Source organism: Bison bison, unplaced genomic scaffold (assembly GCF_000754665.1).
Source record: "Bison bison bison isolate TAMUID 2011002044 unplaced genomic scaffold, Bison_UMD1.0 scf7180017864203, whole genome shotgun sequence".
NCBI lineage: Eukaryota > Metazoa > Chordata > Mammalia > Artiodactyla > Bovidae > Bison > Bison bison.
In genome coordinates, this window is record NW_011494775.1 from 4,499,965 (window position 1) to 4,524,958 (window position 24,994).

Here is a 24,994-nt window from a genome sequence, read left to right on the forward strand (position 1 = left end):
TGAGAAAGAATTCTTAGATCAGTCCCAAAAGTTATTCATATACATGGAATCTTTAAATTTTGGGGGGTGTATGTGACTGTGTCTGTACAGACTTGAGGATATTTCTACAAAGGGGGGAAAAATGGGGTCTTTAAGTCAAGTGCTTTCTATCAGAAACTAGATAGTGTTCCTATATTCAGACTTGTACATTTTTAAAAAATGGTGGAAAATGCTGAAAACCTCTTCACTGGATAGATACAAGTCTGTACAAAACTCTTATGAATTTTCACAAGTTGGGATGAATATTTAAATTCAGTACAATTTTTAAAACTAAACTCAATCCCTTAATATTTCTTAAGGAATAGTAGTTACTGGCTAAAAGACCAGACTGCCTGGGTTCAGATGCCAGCTCTATCACATACTGGTTGGTTGGCCTTGAGAAAGTCACTTGATCTGTATCTAAGTTTTCTTATCTGTAATACAATAGTACCCACACCTCATAAGATTACTTGAGTTTGAAATGTGATCATATTAAAGTGCTTAGAATGGTGCCCTGCACAGACAGTATGTGTTAGAAGTATTGTTACAGAGGAATTACACATCACAAATGCACTTAAACATTAACATGAAATCCAACTTTGTACTAAAATGAATAAATCAGTTCTAGCCTCTTGCCATACATTTATAAACTTTTATGTAGTAAATGATAAAAGTAAACATTCTTTGTATGATGTGACTTTGTAAACTGAAGTACATCTGGTATTCAACCAAATAAGGAATCTGTTTCAAGGCTGAAGAAAAAACCTGAGGAATTGAAAGATGGAACGTTCCTAAGAGTTTTCTCCAGTAGGATGGGGACTAGGTATGAGGTTACGCACATGTGTTGAATTTAGGAATTAGAGCTTATTAACCCTTTGTAAAGTAAGATATAATTTCCTTGTAACTATCTAGCAATACTTGAAATTTCTTATTTTTACTTTTTGGCTGTGCTTCATAGCATGTGGGACCTCAGTGACCTAACCAGAAACTGAACCTGCGCCCCCTGTACTGGGAGCACAGAATGAAACGGGAAAGAAAACAGGTTAAGGATGAAAATAGATTTTGAAGCATTATCCAAATAGCATTTAATATATTAAGAGGGGAGACTATCACAGCTACTGCATATTTAATCTAAGAGTCAGTCACTGGATTAAATGTCTAAAGAAACTATAATTTTAGAGCCGAATATAAAAGTATCACACATTTGATATGACGAAAAACTACCTTTAAATACAGCATCTTTTTTTTTGGGGGGGGGGCATAATTCCAGTGAGTGAACTCCCAATTGTATCAAAAGTTCCCTGAGATCATACACTTATCCCCAAATTTCCTAAGCATTAACTTTTAAAGGGAAACATCAGCACTTTTCTAAGCTCTGCTTAATAGAAACTATAGAAATTGTCCTTCTAAGTCTTCCAGCAGAAAAGAAAATCCATCTTCTAATAGAAAAGATGCTGTTAGCTAACTAAGCTAGTATGAATGTGCAAGAAACTTTTGGGGTTAATGAAATAGCTGTTTTAACTACTAGAAAGACTACACAGGTGGTTCAACAGAATTTACTTGTATATTTTCCATTTTCTATACTATTTGAAGGCATAGGATAGCTTGGATTAAGCTTTCTACAAATACTGTGTTTTAAGTTTATCCAGTAAACTAAGATGCAGTACAGCTTTTATACAATTTAGGAGATTAAAAAAAAAAATCTCCACAAGAGAAAGCAACTCAACAGGCCCTGGTATTAAAACATTTTTCCAGAACAAACAGATAGGCAATTGCATTAAAAGGCAGTTTTCAAATATTTAAATTACACTAAGATTCCTTCCAAATATCTGCCTTGTTCAAACCAATGCAACAAATTCTTATATTGTTTATTGTAGGGCATGGATTTTTGTTTAACGTTGATCGTTTTACTTTCTTCATTATCAAAAATCTTGTTAAGTATTATCAAGCAGCAAAGTAAGTTGCATAAGCTCTCTGCTTAAGGTAGAGGTGCCAATACCCCATGGTGGAAGTGCAAATTGTGAAATCCAAGGGTGCAGTTTAACAGTAAGTAGTGCATGAAGAAACAGTAATAAGTGGCCTAAATACAGAGTTGGACAGAATCAAACCAGTTATAATTGCTCAACTAAAACTAATAAAGGTACATTCAAAATAAAGTTTGAGATTATAATTGGTATCTAGAATCAAATCTGAATTTCTTGATAAAATATAAATCTGTTCTTTTGAAATTGGAAATGAAACTATCAATTGATAGAGAGCTAGAGACTTATTAACCCCTCCTACTTAGATAAGGAAATAAGTGACAAAGTCTCTTGCACTGAAGTATGTATTTTAACAGCTTTACATGTAATATTCATATATAAAAAACTTTTAAGTGCTTTTCTCCAATTTAAAAATCTAAAGAATTCAAAAATAAGGCATTCAATATTTGAAAAAAGTACAGATTTACAAAATGTGTATATTCTGTCATGAAAACTCCACACCAACATTATACACTTGGAAAAAAATACAAACAGGATATATTACAAATTTATGTAAGCAATAACTTAGTTCACACCATGCAATAAAAAGTACATTAATCAAGATACACAAGCTTTTGTAGGTTCTAAACTGAAGGACTTTTTTTCTGCAGAATCCTTAAAACCTGTGGCACTTAAAATTTGTTAGCCTTTCTACTGAGAGGTAAATTATACATAACAATGATGAAAAAGATTAACAGACCAGTTGTCTATTATGAATCATTCCAGCTTTGTTCAACAATGGCCGAAACTCTTTTCTCATATTCTCGTTTGTTTTCCTGATAAAGCTGTGCTGCCTGACTATTGGCTGGACTATTTGGATTCGGTTCATCCAGCAGAGACTAGAAGGAAAGACAAAAGAAAAAACACATATGTAGAGTTATTTTTTATATTAACATGGTCAGATATGGAGCACAAAAGTGATAGAAAACAAATTACTTAAAGAAGAAAGAAATTAGTATGTCTCATGTATTTTCAGATCTAAACACAGTAAGAAGTTTCCTATTGCTACAAAACTTCAGTTTTCAAAACAGATAGCTCTCAATTGCCTTAAGACCTCTAATTTCAAAGAAACTGGAAAAGAACAAATATTCTTCAGCATACTGTGATATTAAATGGGAACTCAACAATTTGATTTGGTTAATATACAATGTCTACAAAATAGCTCAGCAACTAACATTTTCCAAAGTTAAACTCTATTATTGTGATAGGTTTGCAAATTCCTGGCAGTAAGTTGGGTAGTATACCTTATTTCCTTTAATCAACAAAACATATACACCTAGCAGCAAGGGAATATATTAATAACAGGAAGGCTGAAAATACTGTTTATGACTCAAATTAAAGCAGAAGTGTGACAGAAAAAACTTGAAGGCCACAAACCAAAATATCACATCTGCTCCTCTCAAATCCATGTAACTAAAATTTGACTCCACCCCAAACCTTCCTCCTGAACTGTCATTCAAGGTCAACTCTGAAATATTCTGCCAGAGTGCTTTGGTTGGAAGTTACATTACTTTCCTTTGAAATAGCCTTTCTTGGATGGGGCAAAATGATGCTTTTCGGCACTGCAGTTTCTTAAGGTCCCTATGTTTTTACTAAACAATTATCTTTCTCTCTCCCAAGATTTTTTCATCTTTCTCCATAACCTCTGGCTATGCTTTCTGCTGCTGCTGCTGCTGCTGCTAAGTCGCTTCAGTTGTGTCCGACTCTGTGCGACCCCATGACAGCAGCCCATCAGGCTCCACCGTCCCTGGGATTTTCCAGGCAAGAACACTGGAGCGAGTTGCCATTTCCTTCTCCAATGCATGAAAGTGAAAAGTGAAAGTGAAGTCGCTCAGTCGTGTCCAACCCTCAGCGACCCCATGGACTGCAGCCTACCAGGCTCCTCCATCCATGGGATTTTCCAGGCAAGAGTACTGGAGTGGGGTGCCATTGCCTTCTCCGGGCTATACTTTCTAGGCATGAATAATATTTGACCGGTGAGGGAATTTCCTGGTGGTCCAGTGGTTATGACTCTGCACTTGCACCACAGGGGGCACGAGTTCTGTCTTTGGTTGGGGAACTAAGACCCCAAGGCTGCAAGATGCAGCGAAAAATTAAAAAAAAACAAACCCCAAAACCAAAGAAACAAAACAAAATCACTTTATCTGTGAGAACAATTTATACTTTAATTTTATCAGGAAAATGATCGTGGATTTGATCCAACATGATCACTAATGAGAAAGCAGATCAGTTGTATGAAAATCCTGAGGAATCTGTATGAGGTCTGCCACTGGTAACCTTAGCGTTGGGAAGGTCAGTTTGCTCACCTGGCCTTTAAACTGATCCTAAAAGAGTCAATTATATGCCACAGAATCTTGAAAAATTAAGATGCATTCTAACATGTTTACCTGAATTGATGTTAAGATAGAAGATACATCGTATGTTGGACTCCATCTATTCTGAAGGATATCTAAACATATGCTACCATCAGCATACACTGCAAAGACAACACTAAAATTGGTTACATGTTAACTTGGTCATATCTAATAATTAAACAGTAATTTTTTTTTTAACCACAAACAGAATGCTTGGTTCAGTCAGAAGCCTTGAACATTGGTTAATAACTAAAACTTTCTGTCTCACAGGAAAATCAGTCTCAAACTAAGGACTGTTTACAACATATCTTTTGATGAGGAGGCTGAGTGACAGTTAAATTTTTTCAGCACATAACATATAACAAATCTGTTTAAATTCCACACTTCTAAATATTCCTAAATAAAGCTCTTGGCTGGGGGGCTAATTTTTTGAAATAGCAATTCTACTTTAAAAGTGCACATGCAAAGTTTTATTTACAGCATGTTCTCTATAATACTCTTTACAGAAGTGAAAACCTGGAAATGATTTGTGGTCCACAGTGAGGGGACTGGCTAAGTAACAGTACATTATTAATGGCACATACCAATACTGCTGCCAGAAATGATACACGTCTACCATATGTTAATTAACATAGAATGACATCCCTAATATATTACATTAATAAGTTTCCAATTACTATTATAATTCCATTTCTTATTAAGAATCATTTACAAATACTTTAATTTGAAGTACAGGCAGTCACAGAAACATTTGTAAGACTCAATGCCAAAATGTAGATATCTGTAAATAGTAGGATTATGAAGGATCTTATTTACCTTCACTTGTACTTTGATTTGTTTTTCCAATAAGTATGCATTCCTCTCATAATAAAAATAAGAATCAAGTGATTACTATTTTAAAAGTTTAATATTTGAGAGTGGATTTTTCCCCTTCTTGAATTGGTTATGTGAGAATACAAACAATGAACAAATTTTTATCCACGTGCCAGATTATGTATATGTACAATAAATTTACAAAAATAGAATCACTGTGTTGACAAAGAATACGTGCATTTGAATGTTACTGATACTATCAAATTGTGGAAAGCTTCACAGAACAAGTCTGATCACTCTACATCGAAACAGGAGGAAGTGAGGCCTTTTTGGGGAGAGGAGGTAAATTACACTTAATACTGTCATTCTTCAGGACTCTATCCTTGGTCTTCTTCCATCTTATACCCTTTACACAACCTCTGGGGGCAACTTTATTCATGGCCTCAATTACTGTCTATGTGTTAGGTATTTCCAATTGTTAGCGTCAGACCAGATTTAACTCTCAGCTTTAAAAGCAGCATAGCCAACTGCATACTGTGTACTCCACAGAACATCAAACTTAGCAAGTTCAAAGCAAAAATCATCACCTCTGTAAAACCCATAAAAATGCAAAATGATTTTAAAGTTTTGAAGTAGTAACTATTTTTGAGAAGTAATACAAAAGTAAATTAGAAACCGAACATCCATCAACTGATAAACCAAATGTAGTCTATTCATACAATGGATTATAACTCAGCAATAAAATGAAGTACAGTTATGTGTTACGAGATGAACCTGAAAACTATGGCAGCTGAAAGAAATCAATTACAAAGGATCACATACATTATATGACACATATATGACTCCATTTATATGTAATGTCCAGAATAAGCAAACCTACATAGAGAAAATAAACCAGTGGTTGCCTATGGCTGGGAGGCAAGGGGATAGGGATGGGGAGGGACTGCTAACAGGAATGGGATTTTTTTGGGAGAGTGATAAAAATGTTCTAAAATTGATTATGGTGATGACTGTACAACTCAGTCAAGGTACTAAAAACCACTGAATTGTACAACTTAAATGGGTGAATAGCAAGTATATGAATCTTTTAATAATAAAGATTAAAAAAAAAAGTAAACCAGGAAGTTAACTAAATGAAGTTTTCCACTCATAGTGGGAAAAAAGGGAAACCATGCTATCAATATGGAGGGTTAACAAAAATAACCAAAAGACCTCCCTGGTGATCCAATGGTTGAGACTCCACCCTCCCTATGCAGGGGGCACAGGTTCCATCCCTGGTTAGGGAACTAAGATCTGACACGCCACACGATCAGCCAAAAAAAAAAGAAAAAGGATATTTCCTTAATTTTACATATAACATGATCTCAATTTTGAACATTTGTTTGTAGTTTTACAGCTAAACTTTAAGCTACAAATTCTTTTTAGTATCTTTCACATTCTGACAAATAAATAGATATTACTTTTAAAGATCAGAAGTTAATAAAACTTTCCTCAAATCAGGAACCTTGGTAAGATTCCAGACTAAAAAAGTATGGTTAATACTGACATGGAAGCAACATTGAGAGGTGGGCCCTAATAATGAAAAGCATAGGCAACAGCTAAAAGGATGAAACAACTCTTTCTTCCTCCTATCATTTGCAAAAGCTAATAAAATGCTACTTACCATTTGGATGAAACATTTTGGATAAAAACCTAACAGTTGGCGGCTTATTTGGATATTCTTCAGAAAATTCTATTACTAGTTTAAAAGTACCTAGATAGAAAACAAACCAAAATAATTACAGTAATGACAAGCATAACTTTTCTATCTCGTCACCAATTAATTCCCAACCCCATGCTGGCTTTTGCACAACCACACAAAAATTAATGTTAATTTTGGTTTAGCATATAAAACATACTAAATATATTTCTATTTATGTATTGATAATATACAACACTGGCAAGCATTTGGGGGTACAAGCACTTAACATATACTACTGGTAAGAACATTAACTGTCATATTTTTGGCAGGCAATTTTGCCCTAGTTACCAAACTTTTAAATGCACATTTGAGTAACTACAATTAATTTACCATAACTTAGAAGGAGGTGCCAAATGATTTTGAGAGGAGCTATATGACAAAGGACTCAGACTGGAGGGTATGACCACTAATGTGAAAAAGTCTTTTTCTGTTCCCAACATTTAAGTCAAGAATCAGTTAAGCATTAGTGTAACTGTCTACTGTTGGTTATAAACCAATATGGTACATTTTGGTCAGCCTAAATCATTATTTGCTGGTCAAGAGACAGGCATTAAAAAAAAAATTATGTATTTGTAACAAAGTCAATCTGTATTTGTAACAAAGTCAATCTGTTCAGTGTACAAAGAACTCTCAACTCAAATTACAAATCTATTTAAGCAGACACAGCCACCATTAATAGCCACCATTAATATATAGTTTTATGTTTGTCATTCTGGACTCCTTTTGTGTTTATACACTATCCAGAGACGTTTCACTTTGAGGAAATATACCTGAAGGCTCCATAGGCGCTCCAATTACCCACTGTGGGCTTACTCAGTAAGTTGAAGCCTATTCCTAATGAAGTCAATAAAAGTTTAAACCATTCAAGATGTCTCCACAAGCTTCTCTCTTTATCAATTCAATTAAAAAAAAAACAAAAACAAAAAAACACACTTTCTCAACCTAAATTCTAAACTCATGACTTCAGTCTACCAAGATCAAAGACATGTATTTAGTAAAATATTTAACACTATTTTCATTGCTCATATATTCAATATATAACCTCTACCTCTTTAAATTTTTTGTTGTTTGGAAATTTGGGATTAGGGAGGCCAAAGATACAAACAAAATCAAAGGTGATATTTAACTCACGTTCTGATATATTAAGAGGTTCTATGAAATGTATAGTTCATTAGCAAAGAGAGCCTTATAACCTAATATATTTTTAATACCTAATGTTATATATATTTTACACTTACTTTTAATTTTCCTTCATTACAAAATGTACAATGTAAACATTTCAGGTAAACACAAATAAAAAACAGCTTTAAGCTTGCTTTCTTCATATTTATGGGGTCTCTGGACCTCTTTATACTCTTACTCCCAATCATACCAAGCTTCGAATGTGAAGTCACTGAACATGAAGATGGGAAGAGATGCATGCCAACAGCACACCATTTTATGGCATTTCCACCAAAAATTAATTAAAAAAAAATTCCCCTAATTTTTAAACAATCCATTCTCATAATTGGTATAAACTGTCTCCAGCACACCATGTGCTATCACTATTGATATCTGTTGTATTAGAAATGATTACCCAAGGAAATCTTAAAATACTTAACAACTATAAATTCATTACACATTAACCTAAGTAACATTTAATGAAAATAACTATATTTCCTCCACCAAGTTAGTGAGAAGTGTAGCACTGTTTATCTGCAAATCTCTTTAATGATTAGCTTAATAGAAAACAGCTGCAGTCTCTCAACTGCCTCTGCATTCAATCTGTTGCAACATGCTGTTCTGGTTGAGATACATGAAGAAAATCAGGCCTCTTCCATATATGTAAAGGAAAAAGGAAGGAGTATTTTCGTAGCCTTTTCAGATAAAGGTAGATATTCTTTTTTGATATTACATAGAAGAAATGGTAAAGTTTTTAAAGGTTAGCTACAACATAAAATTTGAAGCCATATAAACTTTTTGCATCATTTATATTAATGACTAATGCACACTGCATGTATCTTTTATCCATCCATAATTTCCTAACACAATGGCCATTTGGAAAATACCAGTTCATTGAGTTATCTAAATCATCTAAATGTTGCCATATTTCATTTGATATGTATCTATATACACCAGGGCTTCCCTCATAGCTCAGTCAGTCAAGAATCTGCCTGCAATGCAGGAGACCTAGGTTTAATTCCTGGGTCGGGAAGATCCCTTGGAGAAGGAAATGGCAACCCACTCCAGTATTCTTGCTTGGAGAACACCAAGGACAGAGGAGCCTGGCAGGCTACAGTACATGGGGTCACAAGAGTCGGACATGACTTAGTGACTAGAGAGAAAGATATACACCATCAAAAACAAAGTCACAACCGTAATACCATCTACTAATCTCATCAGAGAAAAAAGTATTGGAAAACCGTAATTTTATCAGCAGCAACAAATCCTGTCAGTCACTTTCCTCAACTTAATTTAAAATCTTCCCTGGTGGCTCAGATAGTAAAGAATCTGCCTGCAATGTGGGATACCCAGGTTTGATCCCTGGAAAAGGGAATGGCTATCCACTCCAGTTTTCTTGCCTAGAGAATTCCATGGACAGAGGAGCCTGGCAAGCCATAGTCCATGGAGTCACCAAGAGTCAGACATGACTGAGCAACTAACACTTTCACTAAGAATATGGCAACCAAATACATACTCAAATCTAAATAACCAAAGCTTGCCAGTCATTCTTTTAAGTAAAAATGTTCCATGAAAAAAGCAGTAATTCAAGTTGTAACTCAAACAACTGCAGAAACTGCTTTCCCTCCAACCATCAAACTGGTATGCAAGAGAAGTGCTGTATGCATACTTCCAACTTCATCAAGCAGAATATCAGAAAGCAGCATACTCAATGGTCAGAATTTAGCAATATTAGTAATTCCCACTTTTTCATCAAAACATTTTAAAGTGAAACTGACATCTTGTATTAAAAAAATGCAAAAAATACGACTCCAAGCACAGTTTGGTGCCACTGTCTTGGTATGTGCCAAGGCACTAAATTGCTTAGGGCCAGTTTTAGTCACTAATGCTTGTGTACCATCAGTGCTATGCTAATACAACATAAAAGGTAGGAAAAAAAAGCCTTACTATTGCTATGAAGACAGTTTTGATCACAGGAAACCCCTGAAAAGGTCTCAGGAAACTTAAAGAGCTTGTGGACCACCCTTGAGAATCCTTGGTACAGAGTAAAAAGCAGAACCCCTTGAGTACCTTTCTTCAACTCCTTACCCCTCCCCCACCATCTAGAGGTAACCACTGATAGCAGTATGGTATACAAGCCTTTAAACACACACACACACACACACACACACACACACAGGCATGTATGCTAGTCAGTAAAACTGCGGTATTGTAACATACATTCTACAACTTTTTTGTCTCCTCAGACATACAACCAGATCTACCTTATTCTTTAATAGGTACATAATACTCTACAGTCTAGATATTTAATAATTTGCTTAACCATTTCTCCTACTGAACATTCAGGTTTTCTCCTTAAAAATACTTCTGCAATCATTATTTGTATAAATAACCTTGATGGGTTAATTCTGGAGCCACTGTGATAAACTAAGACAAATCTATTTAACACATTTTAAAAATTCATGCTGTATTAGGGAAAACTTTAAGTATCTGGTTAAAATCAATTTAATAAGTTCAACTATAAGTACACATTAGAACAAGTTTTCCATTTTTCTGGCTCTTGGTTAAATACTGAATTTAAGATGCAAAAGATTCTGTAGAATGCTAACTATTTACAGGTGTCAAAAGATAGCTGTTAAGTCAATCTACTGGCAGTTACACACAATTAAGAGCACTGATCAACATATATAAAGTTAAAAATGCATGATAAATACTCCTCTGATGTTTACCTCAGGGACACCTTTAGCATGCTATGAGGTCATTTAAATTTAAAACTATTCTCAATGTAGACCCCACCACGTAGGCCTAGAGTTCAAGAGCCAATACAAAAGTAACAGAAGAACTAGCAATGAAGGTGATCAAGCTGACATGGGAAGAAAGTTCTTTGTAAACTATAAATTCTCAGTAGCATTATTTAGTTTTAATCTGATCTATTAATAGAAAATAGCCTTAACTAGATAGATTGGTGTTATAATTTTCTACTAAAAAGAAGCTTCTTAACACTATAGAAAACATATTGAGAATGACTTACCATCTTCAAAGGGTGTCCCTTCTGGTCTGAAAACAAGAAGATTTATGATTAAAAAAAGTTTTTCTTTCTGCTTTTTCCTGATTTTCAAAGAGTGGAGAGGATAAACTCAAACGAGAAAGAGGAGCTCATTCCGATAATTGGTGGATTATTTATTGTTAATATCACCTTAGCCCTGGATTTTTATTTATATACACATAAAAGGGGTTTCCTTGGTGGCTCAGACAGTAAAGAATCTGCCTGCAATGCGGGAGACCCAGGTTGGATACCTGGGTTGGGAAGAGTCCCTGGAGAAGGGAATGGCTAACCACTCCAGTATCCTTGCCTGGAGAATTCCATGGACAGTGGAGCCTGGCGGGCTATAGACCATGGGGTCACAAAGAGTCAGACACAACTGAGCAACTAACAACAACAAACGCAAGACATAAATGGTAACTTTCATTTTCCAAGTTTTCCTTTTAGAATGGTTTCACAAAAAACAAAAGAAACTTGTCATAAATTTAGCACAGAAAAAATTCAGTTCATAAATATCAATCCTTTTGTAAATACATTAACAGAAAAATTCCTATTTTCAATATGTATCAATGAAATGGAAGTCAATACCCTTTAGTTTAAGATAATTATGATACCAAAGTATCCTGCTTTTCAAAAGAGAAATAGCTCTTTGTTCAACCCAACTAAATTTATCTGATGTTACCAAGAATGCCAGTTTCTTTTGTCCACGTCTTTTCATTGTACCATATCCCTATCTCATCTTTCCTAAGCAGCAACCTGAAGTTTACTTTTAAAATTTTTTTTTAAGTTTGTTTTTTTAATTGCTTTACAAAGCTGGGTTGGTAAGGTTTAATTATTATTTGCAAGGTACATTCAAGATCTCAAAGAAGCATGCTAACAGCCTGATTTAATACCACTTTACTTTCGAAGGGTGAACTACACTCATTTTCCCCACTAATTTTTAATGTAGACTCTTAAAATGGAGTCAATGGCAATTCAGAATTCTGTTTACAGAAGTGTTCCTTTTAAGTTTTAGTGCAAAACCCTAGTATAAAAAGAGCAACAAGAGATTTCCCTGGAGGTCCAGAAGTCAAGAATCCACTTGCCAACGCAGGAGACACAGGTTCTATCCCTGGTCTGGGAAGGTCCCACAAGTAGAGGAGCAACTAAGCCCACGGACCACAGCTACTGAACCCGTGCCCTCTAGGGCCCTCATGCCACAACTACTGAGCCCGTGTGCTGCGACTACCGAGCTTGAAGGCCTCGCTCTGCAACAAGAGAAGCCACTGCAATGAGAAGTCAGGGCACTGTAACTAGAGATAGTCCACACACAGCAAAAAATAATAAAGAAAATTAAATTTTTTTAAAGAGTGAAAGAAAATAAAATCCAGCTCAGGAAAACCAAAGAAAGAGCATGAAGAAATAATGCTCTTATGCAAATAAGCCTACATGCAATATATACTATATGTAAAATATAAGACTGCACCTTGAAAGGCTCCATTCAGTTATTTCACATTAAGCTGTGAAACACTTTTTATTTAAATTCTTACTATGGTGGAAGTTATCAATATTTTTGGTTCCTACTCTTTTTACAGTTCTAGTAGAATGCATACTAAGCATTTTCTTGGCACATTTTGTACAAACTTATCATTCTCCTGTAGTCTCAAATGATATTTTTATCAAATAAAACCCATTGATTATAAAATCAAATTTTATATGACTGCCAAAAGTCTTTATCAGAATTTTTTTTTAATCTTACAGTTTCTGTAAGATTCCTCATCCCTCAGTTTCCTTTCCTGGCTGTTATACATTCAATTTTCTTAAAAGAATCACCTTACCTACCATTTGTTATTTCTTTCAACTCACCCAAATATAACTGCATTCCACTGCATGATGTTGTTTTCAGATGGTGCGCCACTGACACCCACAGGTGGGTCCTCTTGCAATCTAGAAATCCAGAATAGAAATTTTAAAACTTGAACATTAAGGCCACTAAGAAGGCCAATCAAACATCTTTGAACCATCTACTTTGAGAAACAAACTAAATCCATTTTCTTGTTGTGTTGAGCTGGAATAAACCATACCACTTTAAATGGCTTGGGAGTCATCCCTCTTCAAATATCACCAAGGTTAAGGTATCTGTTCAAGAACTACTTTAAACAATAACAACAAAGGAAAAACCTCAAGTGCAAAAAAACACTATTTACTCAACCATCAATTTGGCTACTGTAAACTCTCAAAGGCTGTGTGAGTCCTAACCAAAGCTACTTGGGCAACATGGCCACCAAAAAAACTCTCCCCCAAACAAAATATAAAGACCCCAGCTCAGTGTAAACATTAAATGACTGAAAAACACTTGCATCCAGTTTAATCAGCAAACTAGTTTTGGGGAGTAGAACTACTGTATTCCATTTGCTTTAGTTAGCAGTAGCTTTTAGAGTAAGCAAAGCTCTGGCTAGGTTTTCCCTCAATCCCTATTTTAAAAGCTCTGCACCAATACTGCATTTTATCTCTCAGATCATGCGCCCATATACAGAGCTACCTTCCAACACCTGTCACAAATTCTTGCAAACGAAGACCCTTGGAAAACTACCGAAGGTGCCAAGCACACAACTCAAAATTAAGCAGAGAACTGCAATGAGAAACCAGGGTACCAAAGGCCAGGAATCTTGAAATTTTATTATTGGAATTTCACTCATGGTTTCAAGCTGTAGAAACCGAGTTTTGCACCAAAAGGAGTATCTCCTTTTAAAACTGTCATCTCAGGAAAAAAAAAAAGTAAACGCGACACTAAATATACATATATATATACACACACACACACATATACACACATAAACACACCGTCATGTGGTATGATTCTTGGAATTAGCCCCCCCAAAATGGCTTTTAGTCAACCTCAAGCAATACAAGCCATGACGAAGAGAACCCTTGGAAGATACGCTGCGTGTGATATCGCCCACCAAAGATAAAGGCTAAGTTACCAATACACTCAAGGCCAAACTGGGCAAAGCCCGAAACAATGGCCTCCAAGTGCTTCATTTAAAGGTTTACAATGAAGTTGAGAGGTTACTTCCTGATAAGCCAATCCAAGTTTTTACACTGCATTTTTTCTCTTAAGCAGGGCAGGTCTCCCTAGACCACCACCTAAAAATGCGCATGGGAGCGTAACGCTAAGTTTTCTTGGTTATTTTCTTCTCCGTACCTGTAAGCATTCAAAGTAAAACAACTGGGGGAAAAAAAGTCACTTCCTCCTCATCAACCCTAACATCTAACAAAACCCTATTTTACAAAGGAGGCTCAGGGAGTATCAGGTTAGCGCCAGCCTCCAGGAAGGCATTTTTCCAGACTTTGGAGGCTATAGATAGGTCTTTATACACTAGGCTACAGAGCTGAGTTCCAGAAAGCATTGGCAGCCGGGTTTGCAGAGTCCCAGCCCTCTAAGCCAGTTCTCAAGGTCCTTTCAGGCGGGGGCGGGGGGGGAAGAGTCGGGTTTCGGAGGATGGGTTAACAACCTCCGGCCCTCGCGCATCAGACCCCACCCTCACTGCAGAAAGAATGGGGAGGGAGGCGGGGGTTGGCCCCAACCCTGGCAGTCGGAGAAGACTGCAAGGCCATCGAACAAAGCTGATTGGTGTAGCTAGCGGTGGAAAGGCTTCTGCAAGGGCTCGCTCTTAGGGCAGAGAGAAGAGGCACCGCAGGGTGCAGAGGCGAAGGATGAGATTTGAAAGCTAGGGCGAGGTATCAGGCAACTGGCCGCAGTGGGCAGCAAGGAATCGTAGGACAGACCATAGCCATCGTTTTACTTTTTTGTGGGGGTAGGGTGGTGGTGAGGAAGTATCAAAATTTCTTACGTAGGACAAGTGAACAACCAAGGAGAATAGAGTGCTAAAACGGGGCTAGAACTGGGCTACCGTCTGTCCCCCTGGGCCCACAGCAGCCCTCTTAGGGTCAAGAGGGGAAGGTGTCCCGGATCCCCACCCTAGCCCCGTAGCTTTGGGGAGGAGTCGTCATTCAGGCGAAAATGAAGGCCCTTACCGCTTGAAATCCCGCATAAGCCTCCTCCGGGCCGGGGTCGACATGCTCCCCAGCAGCCCCGCGGTCAGTCTGAAAGAAAAGAGTCCCGCGCAGCCCCCCCACCCCCCGGCGCGGCGGCCGAATCACTGTGGGTCACCGCCGCCGCCGAGGTTGCACAAACAACCCTGCAATGACGTCTCCCTCCGCCGCCTCCAGATCCCTCCGCCCTCCGCCGGTACCATGCAGTGAGGGGTGGGGGAGAAGGGAACGGGACGTAGGAGAGCTAGTTATGGGAGCCCTTCAGCAGGGACCTTATCCCTTTTGTCTCCTTGAACGAATCGACCAATTATTGTTCCCTATGCTCAGACTGGAGGTTGTGATTAAGAAGGACCGAAACTGAAACACCAACCCGTCTCCCCCTCTTTCACTAGTTTAGGCTCAGCCGGGTGGGGAGAGAGGGACACATCCGGGGCCAGAGATTTCAGGGAAAGGAGGTAGGATGACGTAAGATCACGTGACCGCCGGCGGCGTTGTCAACAATCCACCTCCGAGGGGGAGGGGACGAAGTATCTAGAACCACGTGTCCCTATGACGCCATTAGGACGGATCACGTGAGAGCGTCGCCTGGATTTAACTTTCGGCCAAGTCTTTCAGCCCGGTAGTTAAATTTACGGGCTGAGGGCTGGTATGCACTTTTGTTTTTTCTCCATTTTGTTCTACGAACAGCTATTGATGAGATTGTGTCGGAAGCAGTAGTTTGTTTTGCTTCTTAAATCTCTAAAGCCCCAAATAATTTGGATTTAAAACTCCCCTCTGGTTGGCTCAATGGCTTATCAAATCTGGCACCTGAGGAAAAGTGAAGGGATGTCCGTTTTCCTCAGCTGAATGCTGAGGCCCATACAAAGCGAAATCCCCTGAAATGCTTCCTTAGGGCCACCAGATATTACAGTATGAACATTGCGGGGTTTCCAGGGTTGGCAATGCTGGGCAGAGATGAAAGAACGATGTGCAGATTGTTTAATGTTTGTTTACAATCCCCACAGGATTACGGAATTTTGTTTTTCCTTTATGAGTCTGCCCTTATTTGAGGCTTTGTGTCAGAGTCCTTGGATTTGTCTACAGTGGGGTACCGTTGTATTTGTCAAGAAATGCGCGGGTTTGATCATAGTGTGTATAGAGTGTAGATGACTGGTTGTCAAACCTAAAAGTTTGACTCACATGTGGGGGAGAGATCATGCAGACGTGAATAGGGGTTGTGTATCTAGCCTGAGTAACTTATTTCAGATTTTCAACACTAACAAGTTAATGGCCTGAAATGTCCCCCACCGGGGCTCAGAGATATTGGCCGTTGGAGTTCTGACATTATTTCTAGTCATTGAGTTCCCTTCCTCTATCACCTCCAATTCTGTTCTTAAAGACGTTTTCGGGCTGAATCCTGAGCTCTTTAAGTCCATTTGGGTGATTCCTCAACCCAAGTTGTTACAGGAAGACAGAATGAGGAATATGGCGTTGGGCATACTTTCATTGAACTAGAAAAGGTTAATTTCCCCTACTTTTCTGGTACCTCTCTTTCTTCAATCTCTGAATTCTTTCTCTTGCTTTTATTAACTGCCTTGGTGATCAAGTTAGCCAGATCTAATACTTGATAGATACCCACTGACAAATGTAATTCTGTAAGTCAAAAAGTGATTTTCTTATTTTCATTTTTTTGCCTTCCTGCCATAGCAATTCTTAGCCTCCCTATAGCTAAGGATGGAGACATACTGTTAGGGTTACCTATAGTGAAATGCTAAATTAAAAAAAAAAAATCTGTCATGTCATTTGTTTAGCAATTATAATTGTTTTGGAAATCTACAGGTCATGGTTTTCCAGAATGAAGTAATGCTTTCGATCAAACCAAGTAAGTTTCATTAAAGTCTGAGAGCTTTATTGTATAAGCAAGAATCATACGTTGTCCTGGTTACCAACCCTGTCATAACCTAGTTGTACAAAGGATAGTTTTAAGGCTATAATTTTATAGTATAGACTCAGTTGCTCTAGATTGTGAGCTCACTGAGAGCAGGGACTGATTCATGTTGACAACATAATAAGTCAACAACAAATATTTAATAAGTGTGCTTTACAAGTCTGAGTTCAGTATAAGATTTACTATGATATTCATAGAAAATATAACAGTTGAATAACTTTTCAAAAGGAAAGACAATTTTGAATATTTTTATGGTGATAAGCAAAAACCATGACCACCTTTCTTTCCCCTCCGTGTCTCAATATAAGCTGTCGCAACATAGAAACACTTAGGAATGTTTTAAAATACCAATTTCTTTATCCTAACTCATTTAAATCAGGATCTCTGGGGGTGGGGCCTTTTAACTAGCTCTCTAGGTGTGATTTTAATGTGCATGTTGGGGTAAGACCAACTGGACTAGAATTTATTGGATAATAATGACACTTTCTCTTATTCATAAGCAAAGTGAGATTTGGCCTCTTACGCTTTTCTTCTTTTTTTTTTTAACAGGAAAATGAAAGCCGTAACGACAACAGCACTGCCTGGGCACTTCCAGTGATATTCCTTTTATTCATTGGAGGCTGTCACTCGATTCGAACCCCATGTCTAGTTCTTAGGCAATTAAGATTTCGGGAGGTGGGGTGCCTTATATGTCACTCTATTTTGTGGTGGAGCCCTTTGAATTATTTGTTTTTCCAAAGAGGGCCTTTTACGAGTTTTGACGTGTAGAAAGGGAATTTTTATAAAAGAGGATTACTATGAGTTCAAGAAAAAAATTTTAAGCATATAAGAGGTGTTCAAGAAATGTTCTTATGAATCGTCTTATCCCTGTTTTAAGGATGAATGTCGACAGCTGAGGTCAAACACAGATTATGTAACATTAAGATAACTAGGTAACTTAGAAAACTATAATTTTACAAGACTTCCTTGGAAGTCTAGTTTTACAAGAAGTCTCAACCTGTGACACCAAGCATCCTTTTAGGATCCAGCACAAGCAGCAAGTGTTCTCGGGCTTACGGGCGTCTAAGATGCAGGTCGGATAAACTTCCACCCCGGTTCCCCTTCCCTAGAGGATTTGCAGTCTCTCGAGCTTTTGCCAAAATATGATCCTCCCCTGTCGCGGCTCAGAACCAACCTTATGTAGTGGCCCCAGTTTGATCGACAGCTGCTCGTATTACCGACTTCCACCCGCAGGGAAGTTTCCAGTTAGCCCCCACAGGAACTCGTGTCCGCGCGTTCCCATTTTCCCTTCCAGGTCGGGCCTGGCCGGTTTTCCGGTCTTGCGCAGTAGACCCCAAGCTAGTGACCTGCTGCACCGTTGCTATGGTAGTAGGCAATGGGGAGCTAGCAAGCTAGGTAGGGTGGAAGTCGCTGCGACTGCACTGAGCCAGGCTGGCAGGATCACAGAATGGGCTGAGGCAGCGGTGGCTGCCCAGACGAGGTCGACGGTGGGGAAAGGGGCGCGGCACTGGTCTGGGACCCTAAGACTCCTGGTTTGAGGAGCGGGCGGGACCGAGGTTTTCTTGGGTCCCGGGGCCTGATCTGTTGGTGACTGCAGCTTTGCGGAAAACTTAGATTTGATGGGGCTTGACGAGACGTGTGGGGACCCTACCCATGATGAATAGGTGACATGTAGTGAGAGCATCTTAAATCTTGGTGGGAATGATGGAAACAGTAGGAAGTTCCCCTAAGTTCTGGTGGTGGCCGAAGCCACATAAGGACACCTTGCTGCCGAACTGGCAGAATTCCCAGAGACAAACAGGACTCGTGGAAAAGATTCCTAGTTTACCCTTTTCTGTAATTTTAAAGTATTAGTTTATTGTGATATTGCATTATCCACCTTGAATAAATAAAGGTATGAATGTTTAATCTTCTCCCCCCCCCCCATCCTTTCTTTCCATAAAGAAAAAACCGGGCTTCAAAATGGAGATGTATGAAACCCTTGGAAAAGTGGGAGAGGGAAGTTATGGAACAGTCATGAAGTGTAAACATAAGGATACTGGGCAGATAGTGGCCATTAAGATATTTTATGAAAAACCAGAAAAGTCTGTCAACAAAATTGCAATGAGGGAAATAAAGTTTCTAAAGGTTTGCTTCTTTTACCTTAATTGCTCTCTGTAAGTCAAAAAAGAGATTGTTATGAAATAAAAACTTATATAACAAATATTTCAGTTAACAGGTATTTGGAATAGAAAAACAAGGGTGATAGCTTACCTTATTGTGTACAGTGATACTAGATAAAAGTGCTTGTGTATAATGTAACAGAGACTGCCAAATGTGAAAGAATTATTCGATTATTTAGTTTTATAACACTTAATAAAAATTTCTGTGTTTGTGCCAGATGTTTTGACTATAATGAGGTAAGAGACAGTACCTGCTCTTCAGAACTTTTATTATTTAATCAGAAAGACAAGAGGGCATATAAAAATAACTGAATTTTAAGTGATTCACAATAAAAGCCAGTGATTAACACAAAGTCCTACTAGATAGGGAAGATTTCTTGGAGAAGATGGAACTTGAATTGGGCTTTAAAGGGTATGTAGGATTTAGGAAAGAGGAAGAGACTACTGTTTCCCAGGTTAGGGGAACAGCTTAAGCTCAGAGAGCCTAAAGCAAGACAAAGGACAAAGAGCAGAGCAGAGTGAACAAAGAGCATTTGCCTGTAGAGTTTCTTATACAGAGGTGGAAAGCAGTGAGATTAGAGAAGTAAATTGGAGGTAGGTTTTAAAGTCTTTTAGGCTGAGAAATCAAAACTTGATTTTTCTGAGAGATTTTGAATTCAGAGTAAAGAAATGGTTAATATTAATCTAGCATTATTTTTTAGAATAGATTGGAGGACTGAGAAATTAAAAATAGGGAGATGTGTTGTGGCCTTAATTCAAGAATCCTGTTAAATGTGAGGGACCATGCTAGAATGCAACAATTGAATGGAAAGTAGTAATATATTACTAAAGAAGACATGAAAGTGTAGAAGGCAACAAAGAGGAGGAATCAAAGGTATCTTTGAGTTTCCGTGATTGCTACTATTGATGGAAATATCAGAGACTCAAAAGAAACATGGTTTGGGAACTAGTTCAGTTTTAGAAATGTTGAATTCAAGGTGACAGGAAATCAGTAAAGATGACCAGTAGGCTTTTAGACATGGTGAACAATATGAGGAGAGATCAGGGGACAAGGTAGAATTTCACGTGGGTATGATAGGTCCACCCAAGGGAAAGACTTAAAGAAGTGTAAAGAAAGGAGCATTAACATTCCTAGGGGATTGGGTACAAAACTAGTGATTAAAAAAAAAAAAAATATATATATATATATATACATACACATATGTATTTTGTTTATTGGGATTTAGATGCTTTAAGGTTCATAGTCTAGATATTTTATATGTGATGAAAAAAACAGCTTCTCGTTCATTTTTATCTGATACAAAAGTAATATTCTCTTCTTGCTTTGTAAGTCTGTATTAGATATGATGGATCAATTTGCTTTCTAAATAGAAGAAATATATTAGGCATCTGTGGATTGTTGGAACTGCTCTATATCTAGACAATGAAAAGGGAAGTTAAAGTCAGTAGAGATGTTATGATTTTGTCAGAGATACATGTCCTTATCCAGATGACCTAAAACATAATAATACTGGAAGGCAACTTTGTGCACCATAAGTGAAATCTGATTAGGAGACCTTTTCCCAGGCAATATCTTTTGCTCTTTTTTTTTTAGCTTTGTTGCATTTAAGCAGATTTTTTTTCCTTCTTGATTGTTTTGTAAAAATAACTGATATGTGGCAAGAACACAGAGATGAATTTGACAATTTACTATTGTAACTATTCAAGCTATTTTGAGATACCCTAACTTTTTTTCCCATTGGTTTATTTCTTGTAGAATTTTTAGTTTAATCAAATCTAATTCCACAAGAGACATTTCTTGGATTAGTTAACATTCTTAGTCTAAAAACAACTGCCATAATGACTTAATTAGAACTAAATTTTTATCTGCTAGAATTTCATTAAATAAGTTAGAGTAATTAGTGGGAATATCTATAGAAAAGTTTTCCATTTACAAAAGAAAACAAAAATAACCTGAAAAAGGACAGTGGAGTATTTCTGGGGGTTTCAAGGTTTATCTGAGTAAGTCACTGATCTCTTATCCCTAGATGCTGCTGCTGCTGCTAAGTCGCTTCAGTCATGTCTGACTCTGTGCGACCCCATAGACAGCAGCCCACCAGGCTCCTCTGTCCACGGGATTCTCTAGGCAAGAATAGTGGAATGGGTTGCCATTTCCTTCTCCAGTACCCCTGGATGGATGTTCCTTAATGCTTATTAACTTGCACTCACCCTTCTCTGCTTTAGCCTTTAAAATTACAACTGGACAAGAAAACATTAATTTTCCATAGTTGAAGGAGTATACTGTAGTATCCAAAGGCAGTCTTTTTTTTTTCGCTACTGCCAGCATGTTGCTATAGCACTCTGGTACCCCACCAACCAGGGAAATTGGAGCAAAAATAGGAAAGGAATCTGGCATTATATTTTGGCATGTTTTTCTGTTAGTCATGTTTTGAGGACTTTAGTTTGTATATTAATACAGATAACTAGAAAAATTGATATTGTGCCATTGGAATAAAGGCAAACGTTTTTCATACAAGTTAACTTTTTGATGAATCCAACATCGAAAATATACCCCTTAATTTTTAACCAAATGAATAAATATTTTTGGTAATTGAAATTACAATCAATTTGAAAATTGATTGTAATTAAGGCAGTGTGTTAAAAAATAGAATAAGCAGCATAAAATGTTAAACCTCTTTTAGTTTTCTAAGCTGATATATTCCATTATTGACATTTTGAAATTATCTTCAGTGAGTGCTTACCAATGTAAAAACATGTTTCATTGCTTAATAGAATCTTACAATGAGCTAAAATGTACCCACAGATAATTGTATATTTATATAAATTTCCTATGGATATAAATTGGTATTTCACATATCTGAAAAGTTTCTAGATATTTTTATATCTTTTTGTTACAGTGTGATGAATTTATAACCTCTACCTGGAACTTACATTTTACTCTTTAGCATTCAGGACCAAACAGCAATTAATTTCTATAAATTCGGATTACATGCTCAGTGGCACTGGAATTCATGCTCATTTGAAATCATAAGGACCTTTTAATCACAGCCAATTTAAAGGATAGGACAATATCTCTTAGCAGAATACAAAGTTACATTTCAGCATGTTAACTCTGAATTATTTTAGTAAGCAACCAAATGTCAACTTAAAGTAAAGCAATATATCTCCCTTTGTTCTATATATATTAACTATGAAATAAATAAACATTTAAAAAAATAGGAATGTAAGTAAATCAACAAATTTTTATTGAAATGCATGGAGGAAAAGAAACAGAATTTTCCTCTTTTTAAAATTATATGAGTCTTATATGTACAAATTATGGTGCATGAGATACTTATTAAAAATCCATTTCTTTTGTTGATAGCAATTTCGTCATGAAAACCTGGTCAATCTGATTGAAGTTTTTAGACAGAAAAAGAAAATTCATTTGGTGTTTGAATTTATTGACCACACAGTTTTAGATGAGTTACAACATTATTGTCACGGATTAGAGAGTAAACGACTTAGAAAATACCTCTTCCAGATTCTTCGAGCAATTGAATATCTTCACAATAATAATGTAAGTGCTTCAAAATAACCCAAACTATAGGAAAACCATGAATTGTAAGTGCCTTTTAAACATTGTTCTGTTTTTATGAAAGTTGTTAAAATTATTTTTCTGTACAATATCAACATTGTGAAAATGCAAAGAAGGTTGGGGGAATTACTACCTTATAATTCAGTCACAGAACCAAAAAACATATTGAACACACAATAATTGTAAGTATAAAGCAGACCAACTCTGAGATGCTAAGGAGGTATAGAAAAATCAGCAGTCAACTCTGGTGTCTTTTATTAGTGAAAATATATTAAGACATCGAAAGTCAAGCCAGCCCAGATGATGGGAGGTCTGGAAGTAGGAATTGGAAACTAAGCCAGGGGAATGGCAAGAGAATGTGGATGCCTTTAGGGAAAAAAAGGAGAGAAAGTGGCTGAGGAGTAAAGAGCCTTGTCTTTTAAATCAAGAAAGGAAAGAAGATCAACTGTTTTGATTTTTAGTGTTGCCTTTTAACATTGTTTAGTTACTGTTTATTTCAGCAGGTTTTTATGGACATACTTTGTTCCCAACATGAACTCTACTTTCTGTAAAGTTAGACATAGTAAGTGATATTAGGCATAACATCTATATAGCCTAAGCTTTTTCAGATACCTTAATTTCTAATAGTCTGTCTCAGTGCATCTCCTGTTGCAACTTTGTTGTAATGGCATCTAGGACTCAGATTGTAATTTCCTTGCCCAAATGGATTCCTTGCCCAAAGGGGAGGCAGTATAATGTAATATTTAACAGCACACAGTCTTTGGAATCAGACTATGCTAGGTTTTTACCTAGTGGCTTATCTGTAGATAACCACACAACTTGTGTAGCTCACAGTTACATAATGAAAGGTCCCATTACTCTGTGGCCCCAGGAAAATTATCTAACCTTTCTGAGCCTCAGTTTCCTCATCTGTAAAATAATGCTACAGTACCTCACAGATTTTTTTGTAAAGATCAAATTAGGTAATAGCTATGTAGTGTTTAGCACTGTGTCAGGTATATTTTAAGTGCTCAATAAACAGCGCTGATAGGGAGTCAGATATAGTTATCTCTATCCTTATAGTGTCTTGCCTGTAGTAGACTCAAAACATTTCTTGAATAATGGGAGACACCAGTAAAATTAAAGTAAGAATTTTGAACTTAGGTGTTTAAATTCAGGCACATAGGGAAACAACCCAAGGGCTTAACAGACAATTAAGATGTCATTGATACACATATGAATATTACTAAGCCACGGAAAAGAGTGAAACATCACCATTTGCAGCAGCATGGATGGACCTAGTGAATATCAGACTAAGTTAAATCAGACAGAGAAAGATAAATATATCACTTAAATGTGGAATCTAAAAAATAATAGTAATGAATCTATATACAAAACAGAAGCAGATTCACAGACATAGGAAACAGACTTACAGTTACCAAAGGGGAAATGGGAGGGCTAAACTGGGAGTATAGGATTAACAGATACAAACTACTACATGTTGGATACATAAGCAGCAAGGATTAACTTTATAGCACAGGGAAGTATAGTTAATATCTTATAATACCTGTAATGGAAAATAATCTGAAAAATAATGTGTATATAACTGAATCACTTTGCTGTACATCTGAAATTGACACAATATTTTGATTCACCTATAGTTCACTAAAACAAAAATGGCTTAATAGAATCAAAATGGAGTAAAAATGTAAATGATCTTGAAACTAATAAAATGAATCAAAAAATTTCAAGCACATAGAGCTAATAGAACAGAATTATTATCATTGTAATAGGAGTTCTATGCATTGTGGGAGATTTCACTACAAAATAAAGGAGAATCAAACTCACTGTTTGAATCCAAAATGTGATAATTCATATCATATACAAAAAATAACTCTAAATGGATTAATGACCTAAATGTAAGCACCAGAACTATAAAACTCAGAAGAAAACATAGGTGGTAATCTTTGTGGCCATGTGTTAGGCAATAGTTCTTTAGATATGACCTCAAAAGCAAAAGTAATCAAAATAGACAAATTGGACTCCATCAAAATTAAAAACTTTTGTGCATTGAAGGACACCATCAAGAAAGTAAAAAGACAGTTCACAGATGGGAGAAAATATTTGAAAATCAAATATGATAAGCAACTAGTTTCTAGATTA

The 24,994-nt window shown here is 36.8% G+C and overlaps 2 protein-coding genes across 3 annotated transcripts in view; one reads left to right on the plus strand and one right to left on the minus strand.

The window, feature by feature from the left end:
- Positions 1-1,563: 1,563 nt before the first annotated feature.
- On the minus strand, positions 1,564-15,581 carry UBE2B (ubiquitin-conjugating enzyme E2B). Its single transcript, XM_010844514.1, has 6 exons — positions 15,169-15,581; positions 12,997-13,077; positions 11,140-11,165; positions 6,870-6,959; positions 4,427-4,515; positions 1,564-2,878 (listed from the first exon to the last, which is right to left on the minus strand). The coding sequence occupies exons 1-6, from the start codon at positions 15,210-15,212 to the stop codon at positions 2,750-2,752; spliced, it is 459 nt and encodes a 152-aa protein (XP_010842816.1). The 5' UTR covers positions 15,213-15,581; the 3' UTR covers positions 1,564-2,749.
- Positions 15,582-19,075: 3,494 nt separating this feature from the next.
- CDKL3 (cyclin-dependent kinase-like 3) overlaps positions 19,076-24,994 on the plus strand; it is a 31,242-nt gene continuing 25,323 nt past the window's right edge. For both annotated transcript variants that reach the window (XM_010844515.1, XM_010844516.1), the window contains exons 1-2: positions 19,076-19,240; positions 22,640-22,834. In XM_010844515.1, coding sequence (XP_010842817.1) covers positions 19,076-19,240; positions 22,640-22,834 — 360 coding nt within the window. The remainder of the gene's footprint in view (positions 19,241-22,639; positions 22,835-24,994) is intronic.

Excerpts from the sequence above, each read along its gene's own strand:
- UBE2B (XM_010844514.1), bottom strand. The coding sequence starts at position 15,212 with ATGTCGACCCCGGCCCGGAGGAGGCTTATGCGGGATTTCAAGCG. Across the intron at positions 13,078-15,168 it reads CTTATGCGGGATTTCAAGCG|ATTGCAAGAGGACCCACCTG; the intron begins GTAAGGGCCTTC and ends CTGGATTTCTAG. Across the intron at positions 6,960-11,139 it reads AGGGACACCCTTTGAAGATG|GTACTTTTAAACTAGTAATA; the intron begins GTAAGTCATTCT and ends TTTTCTATCTAG.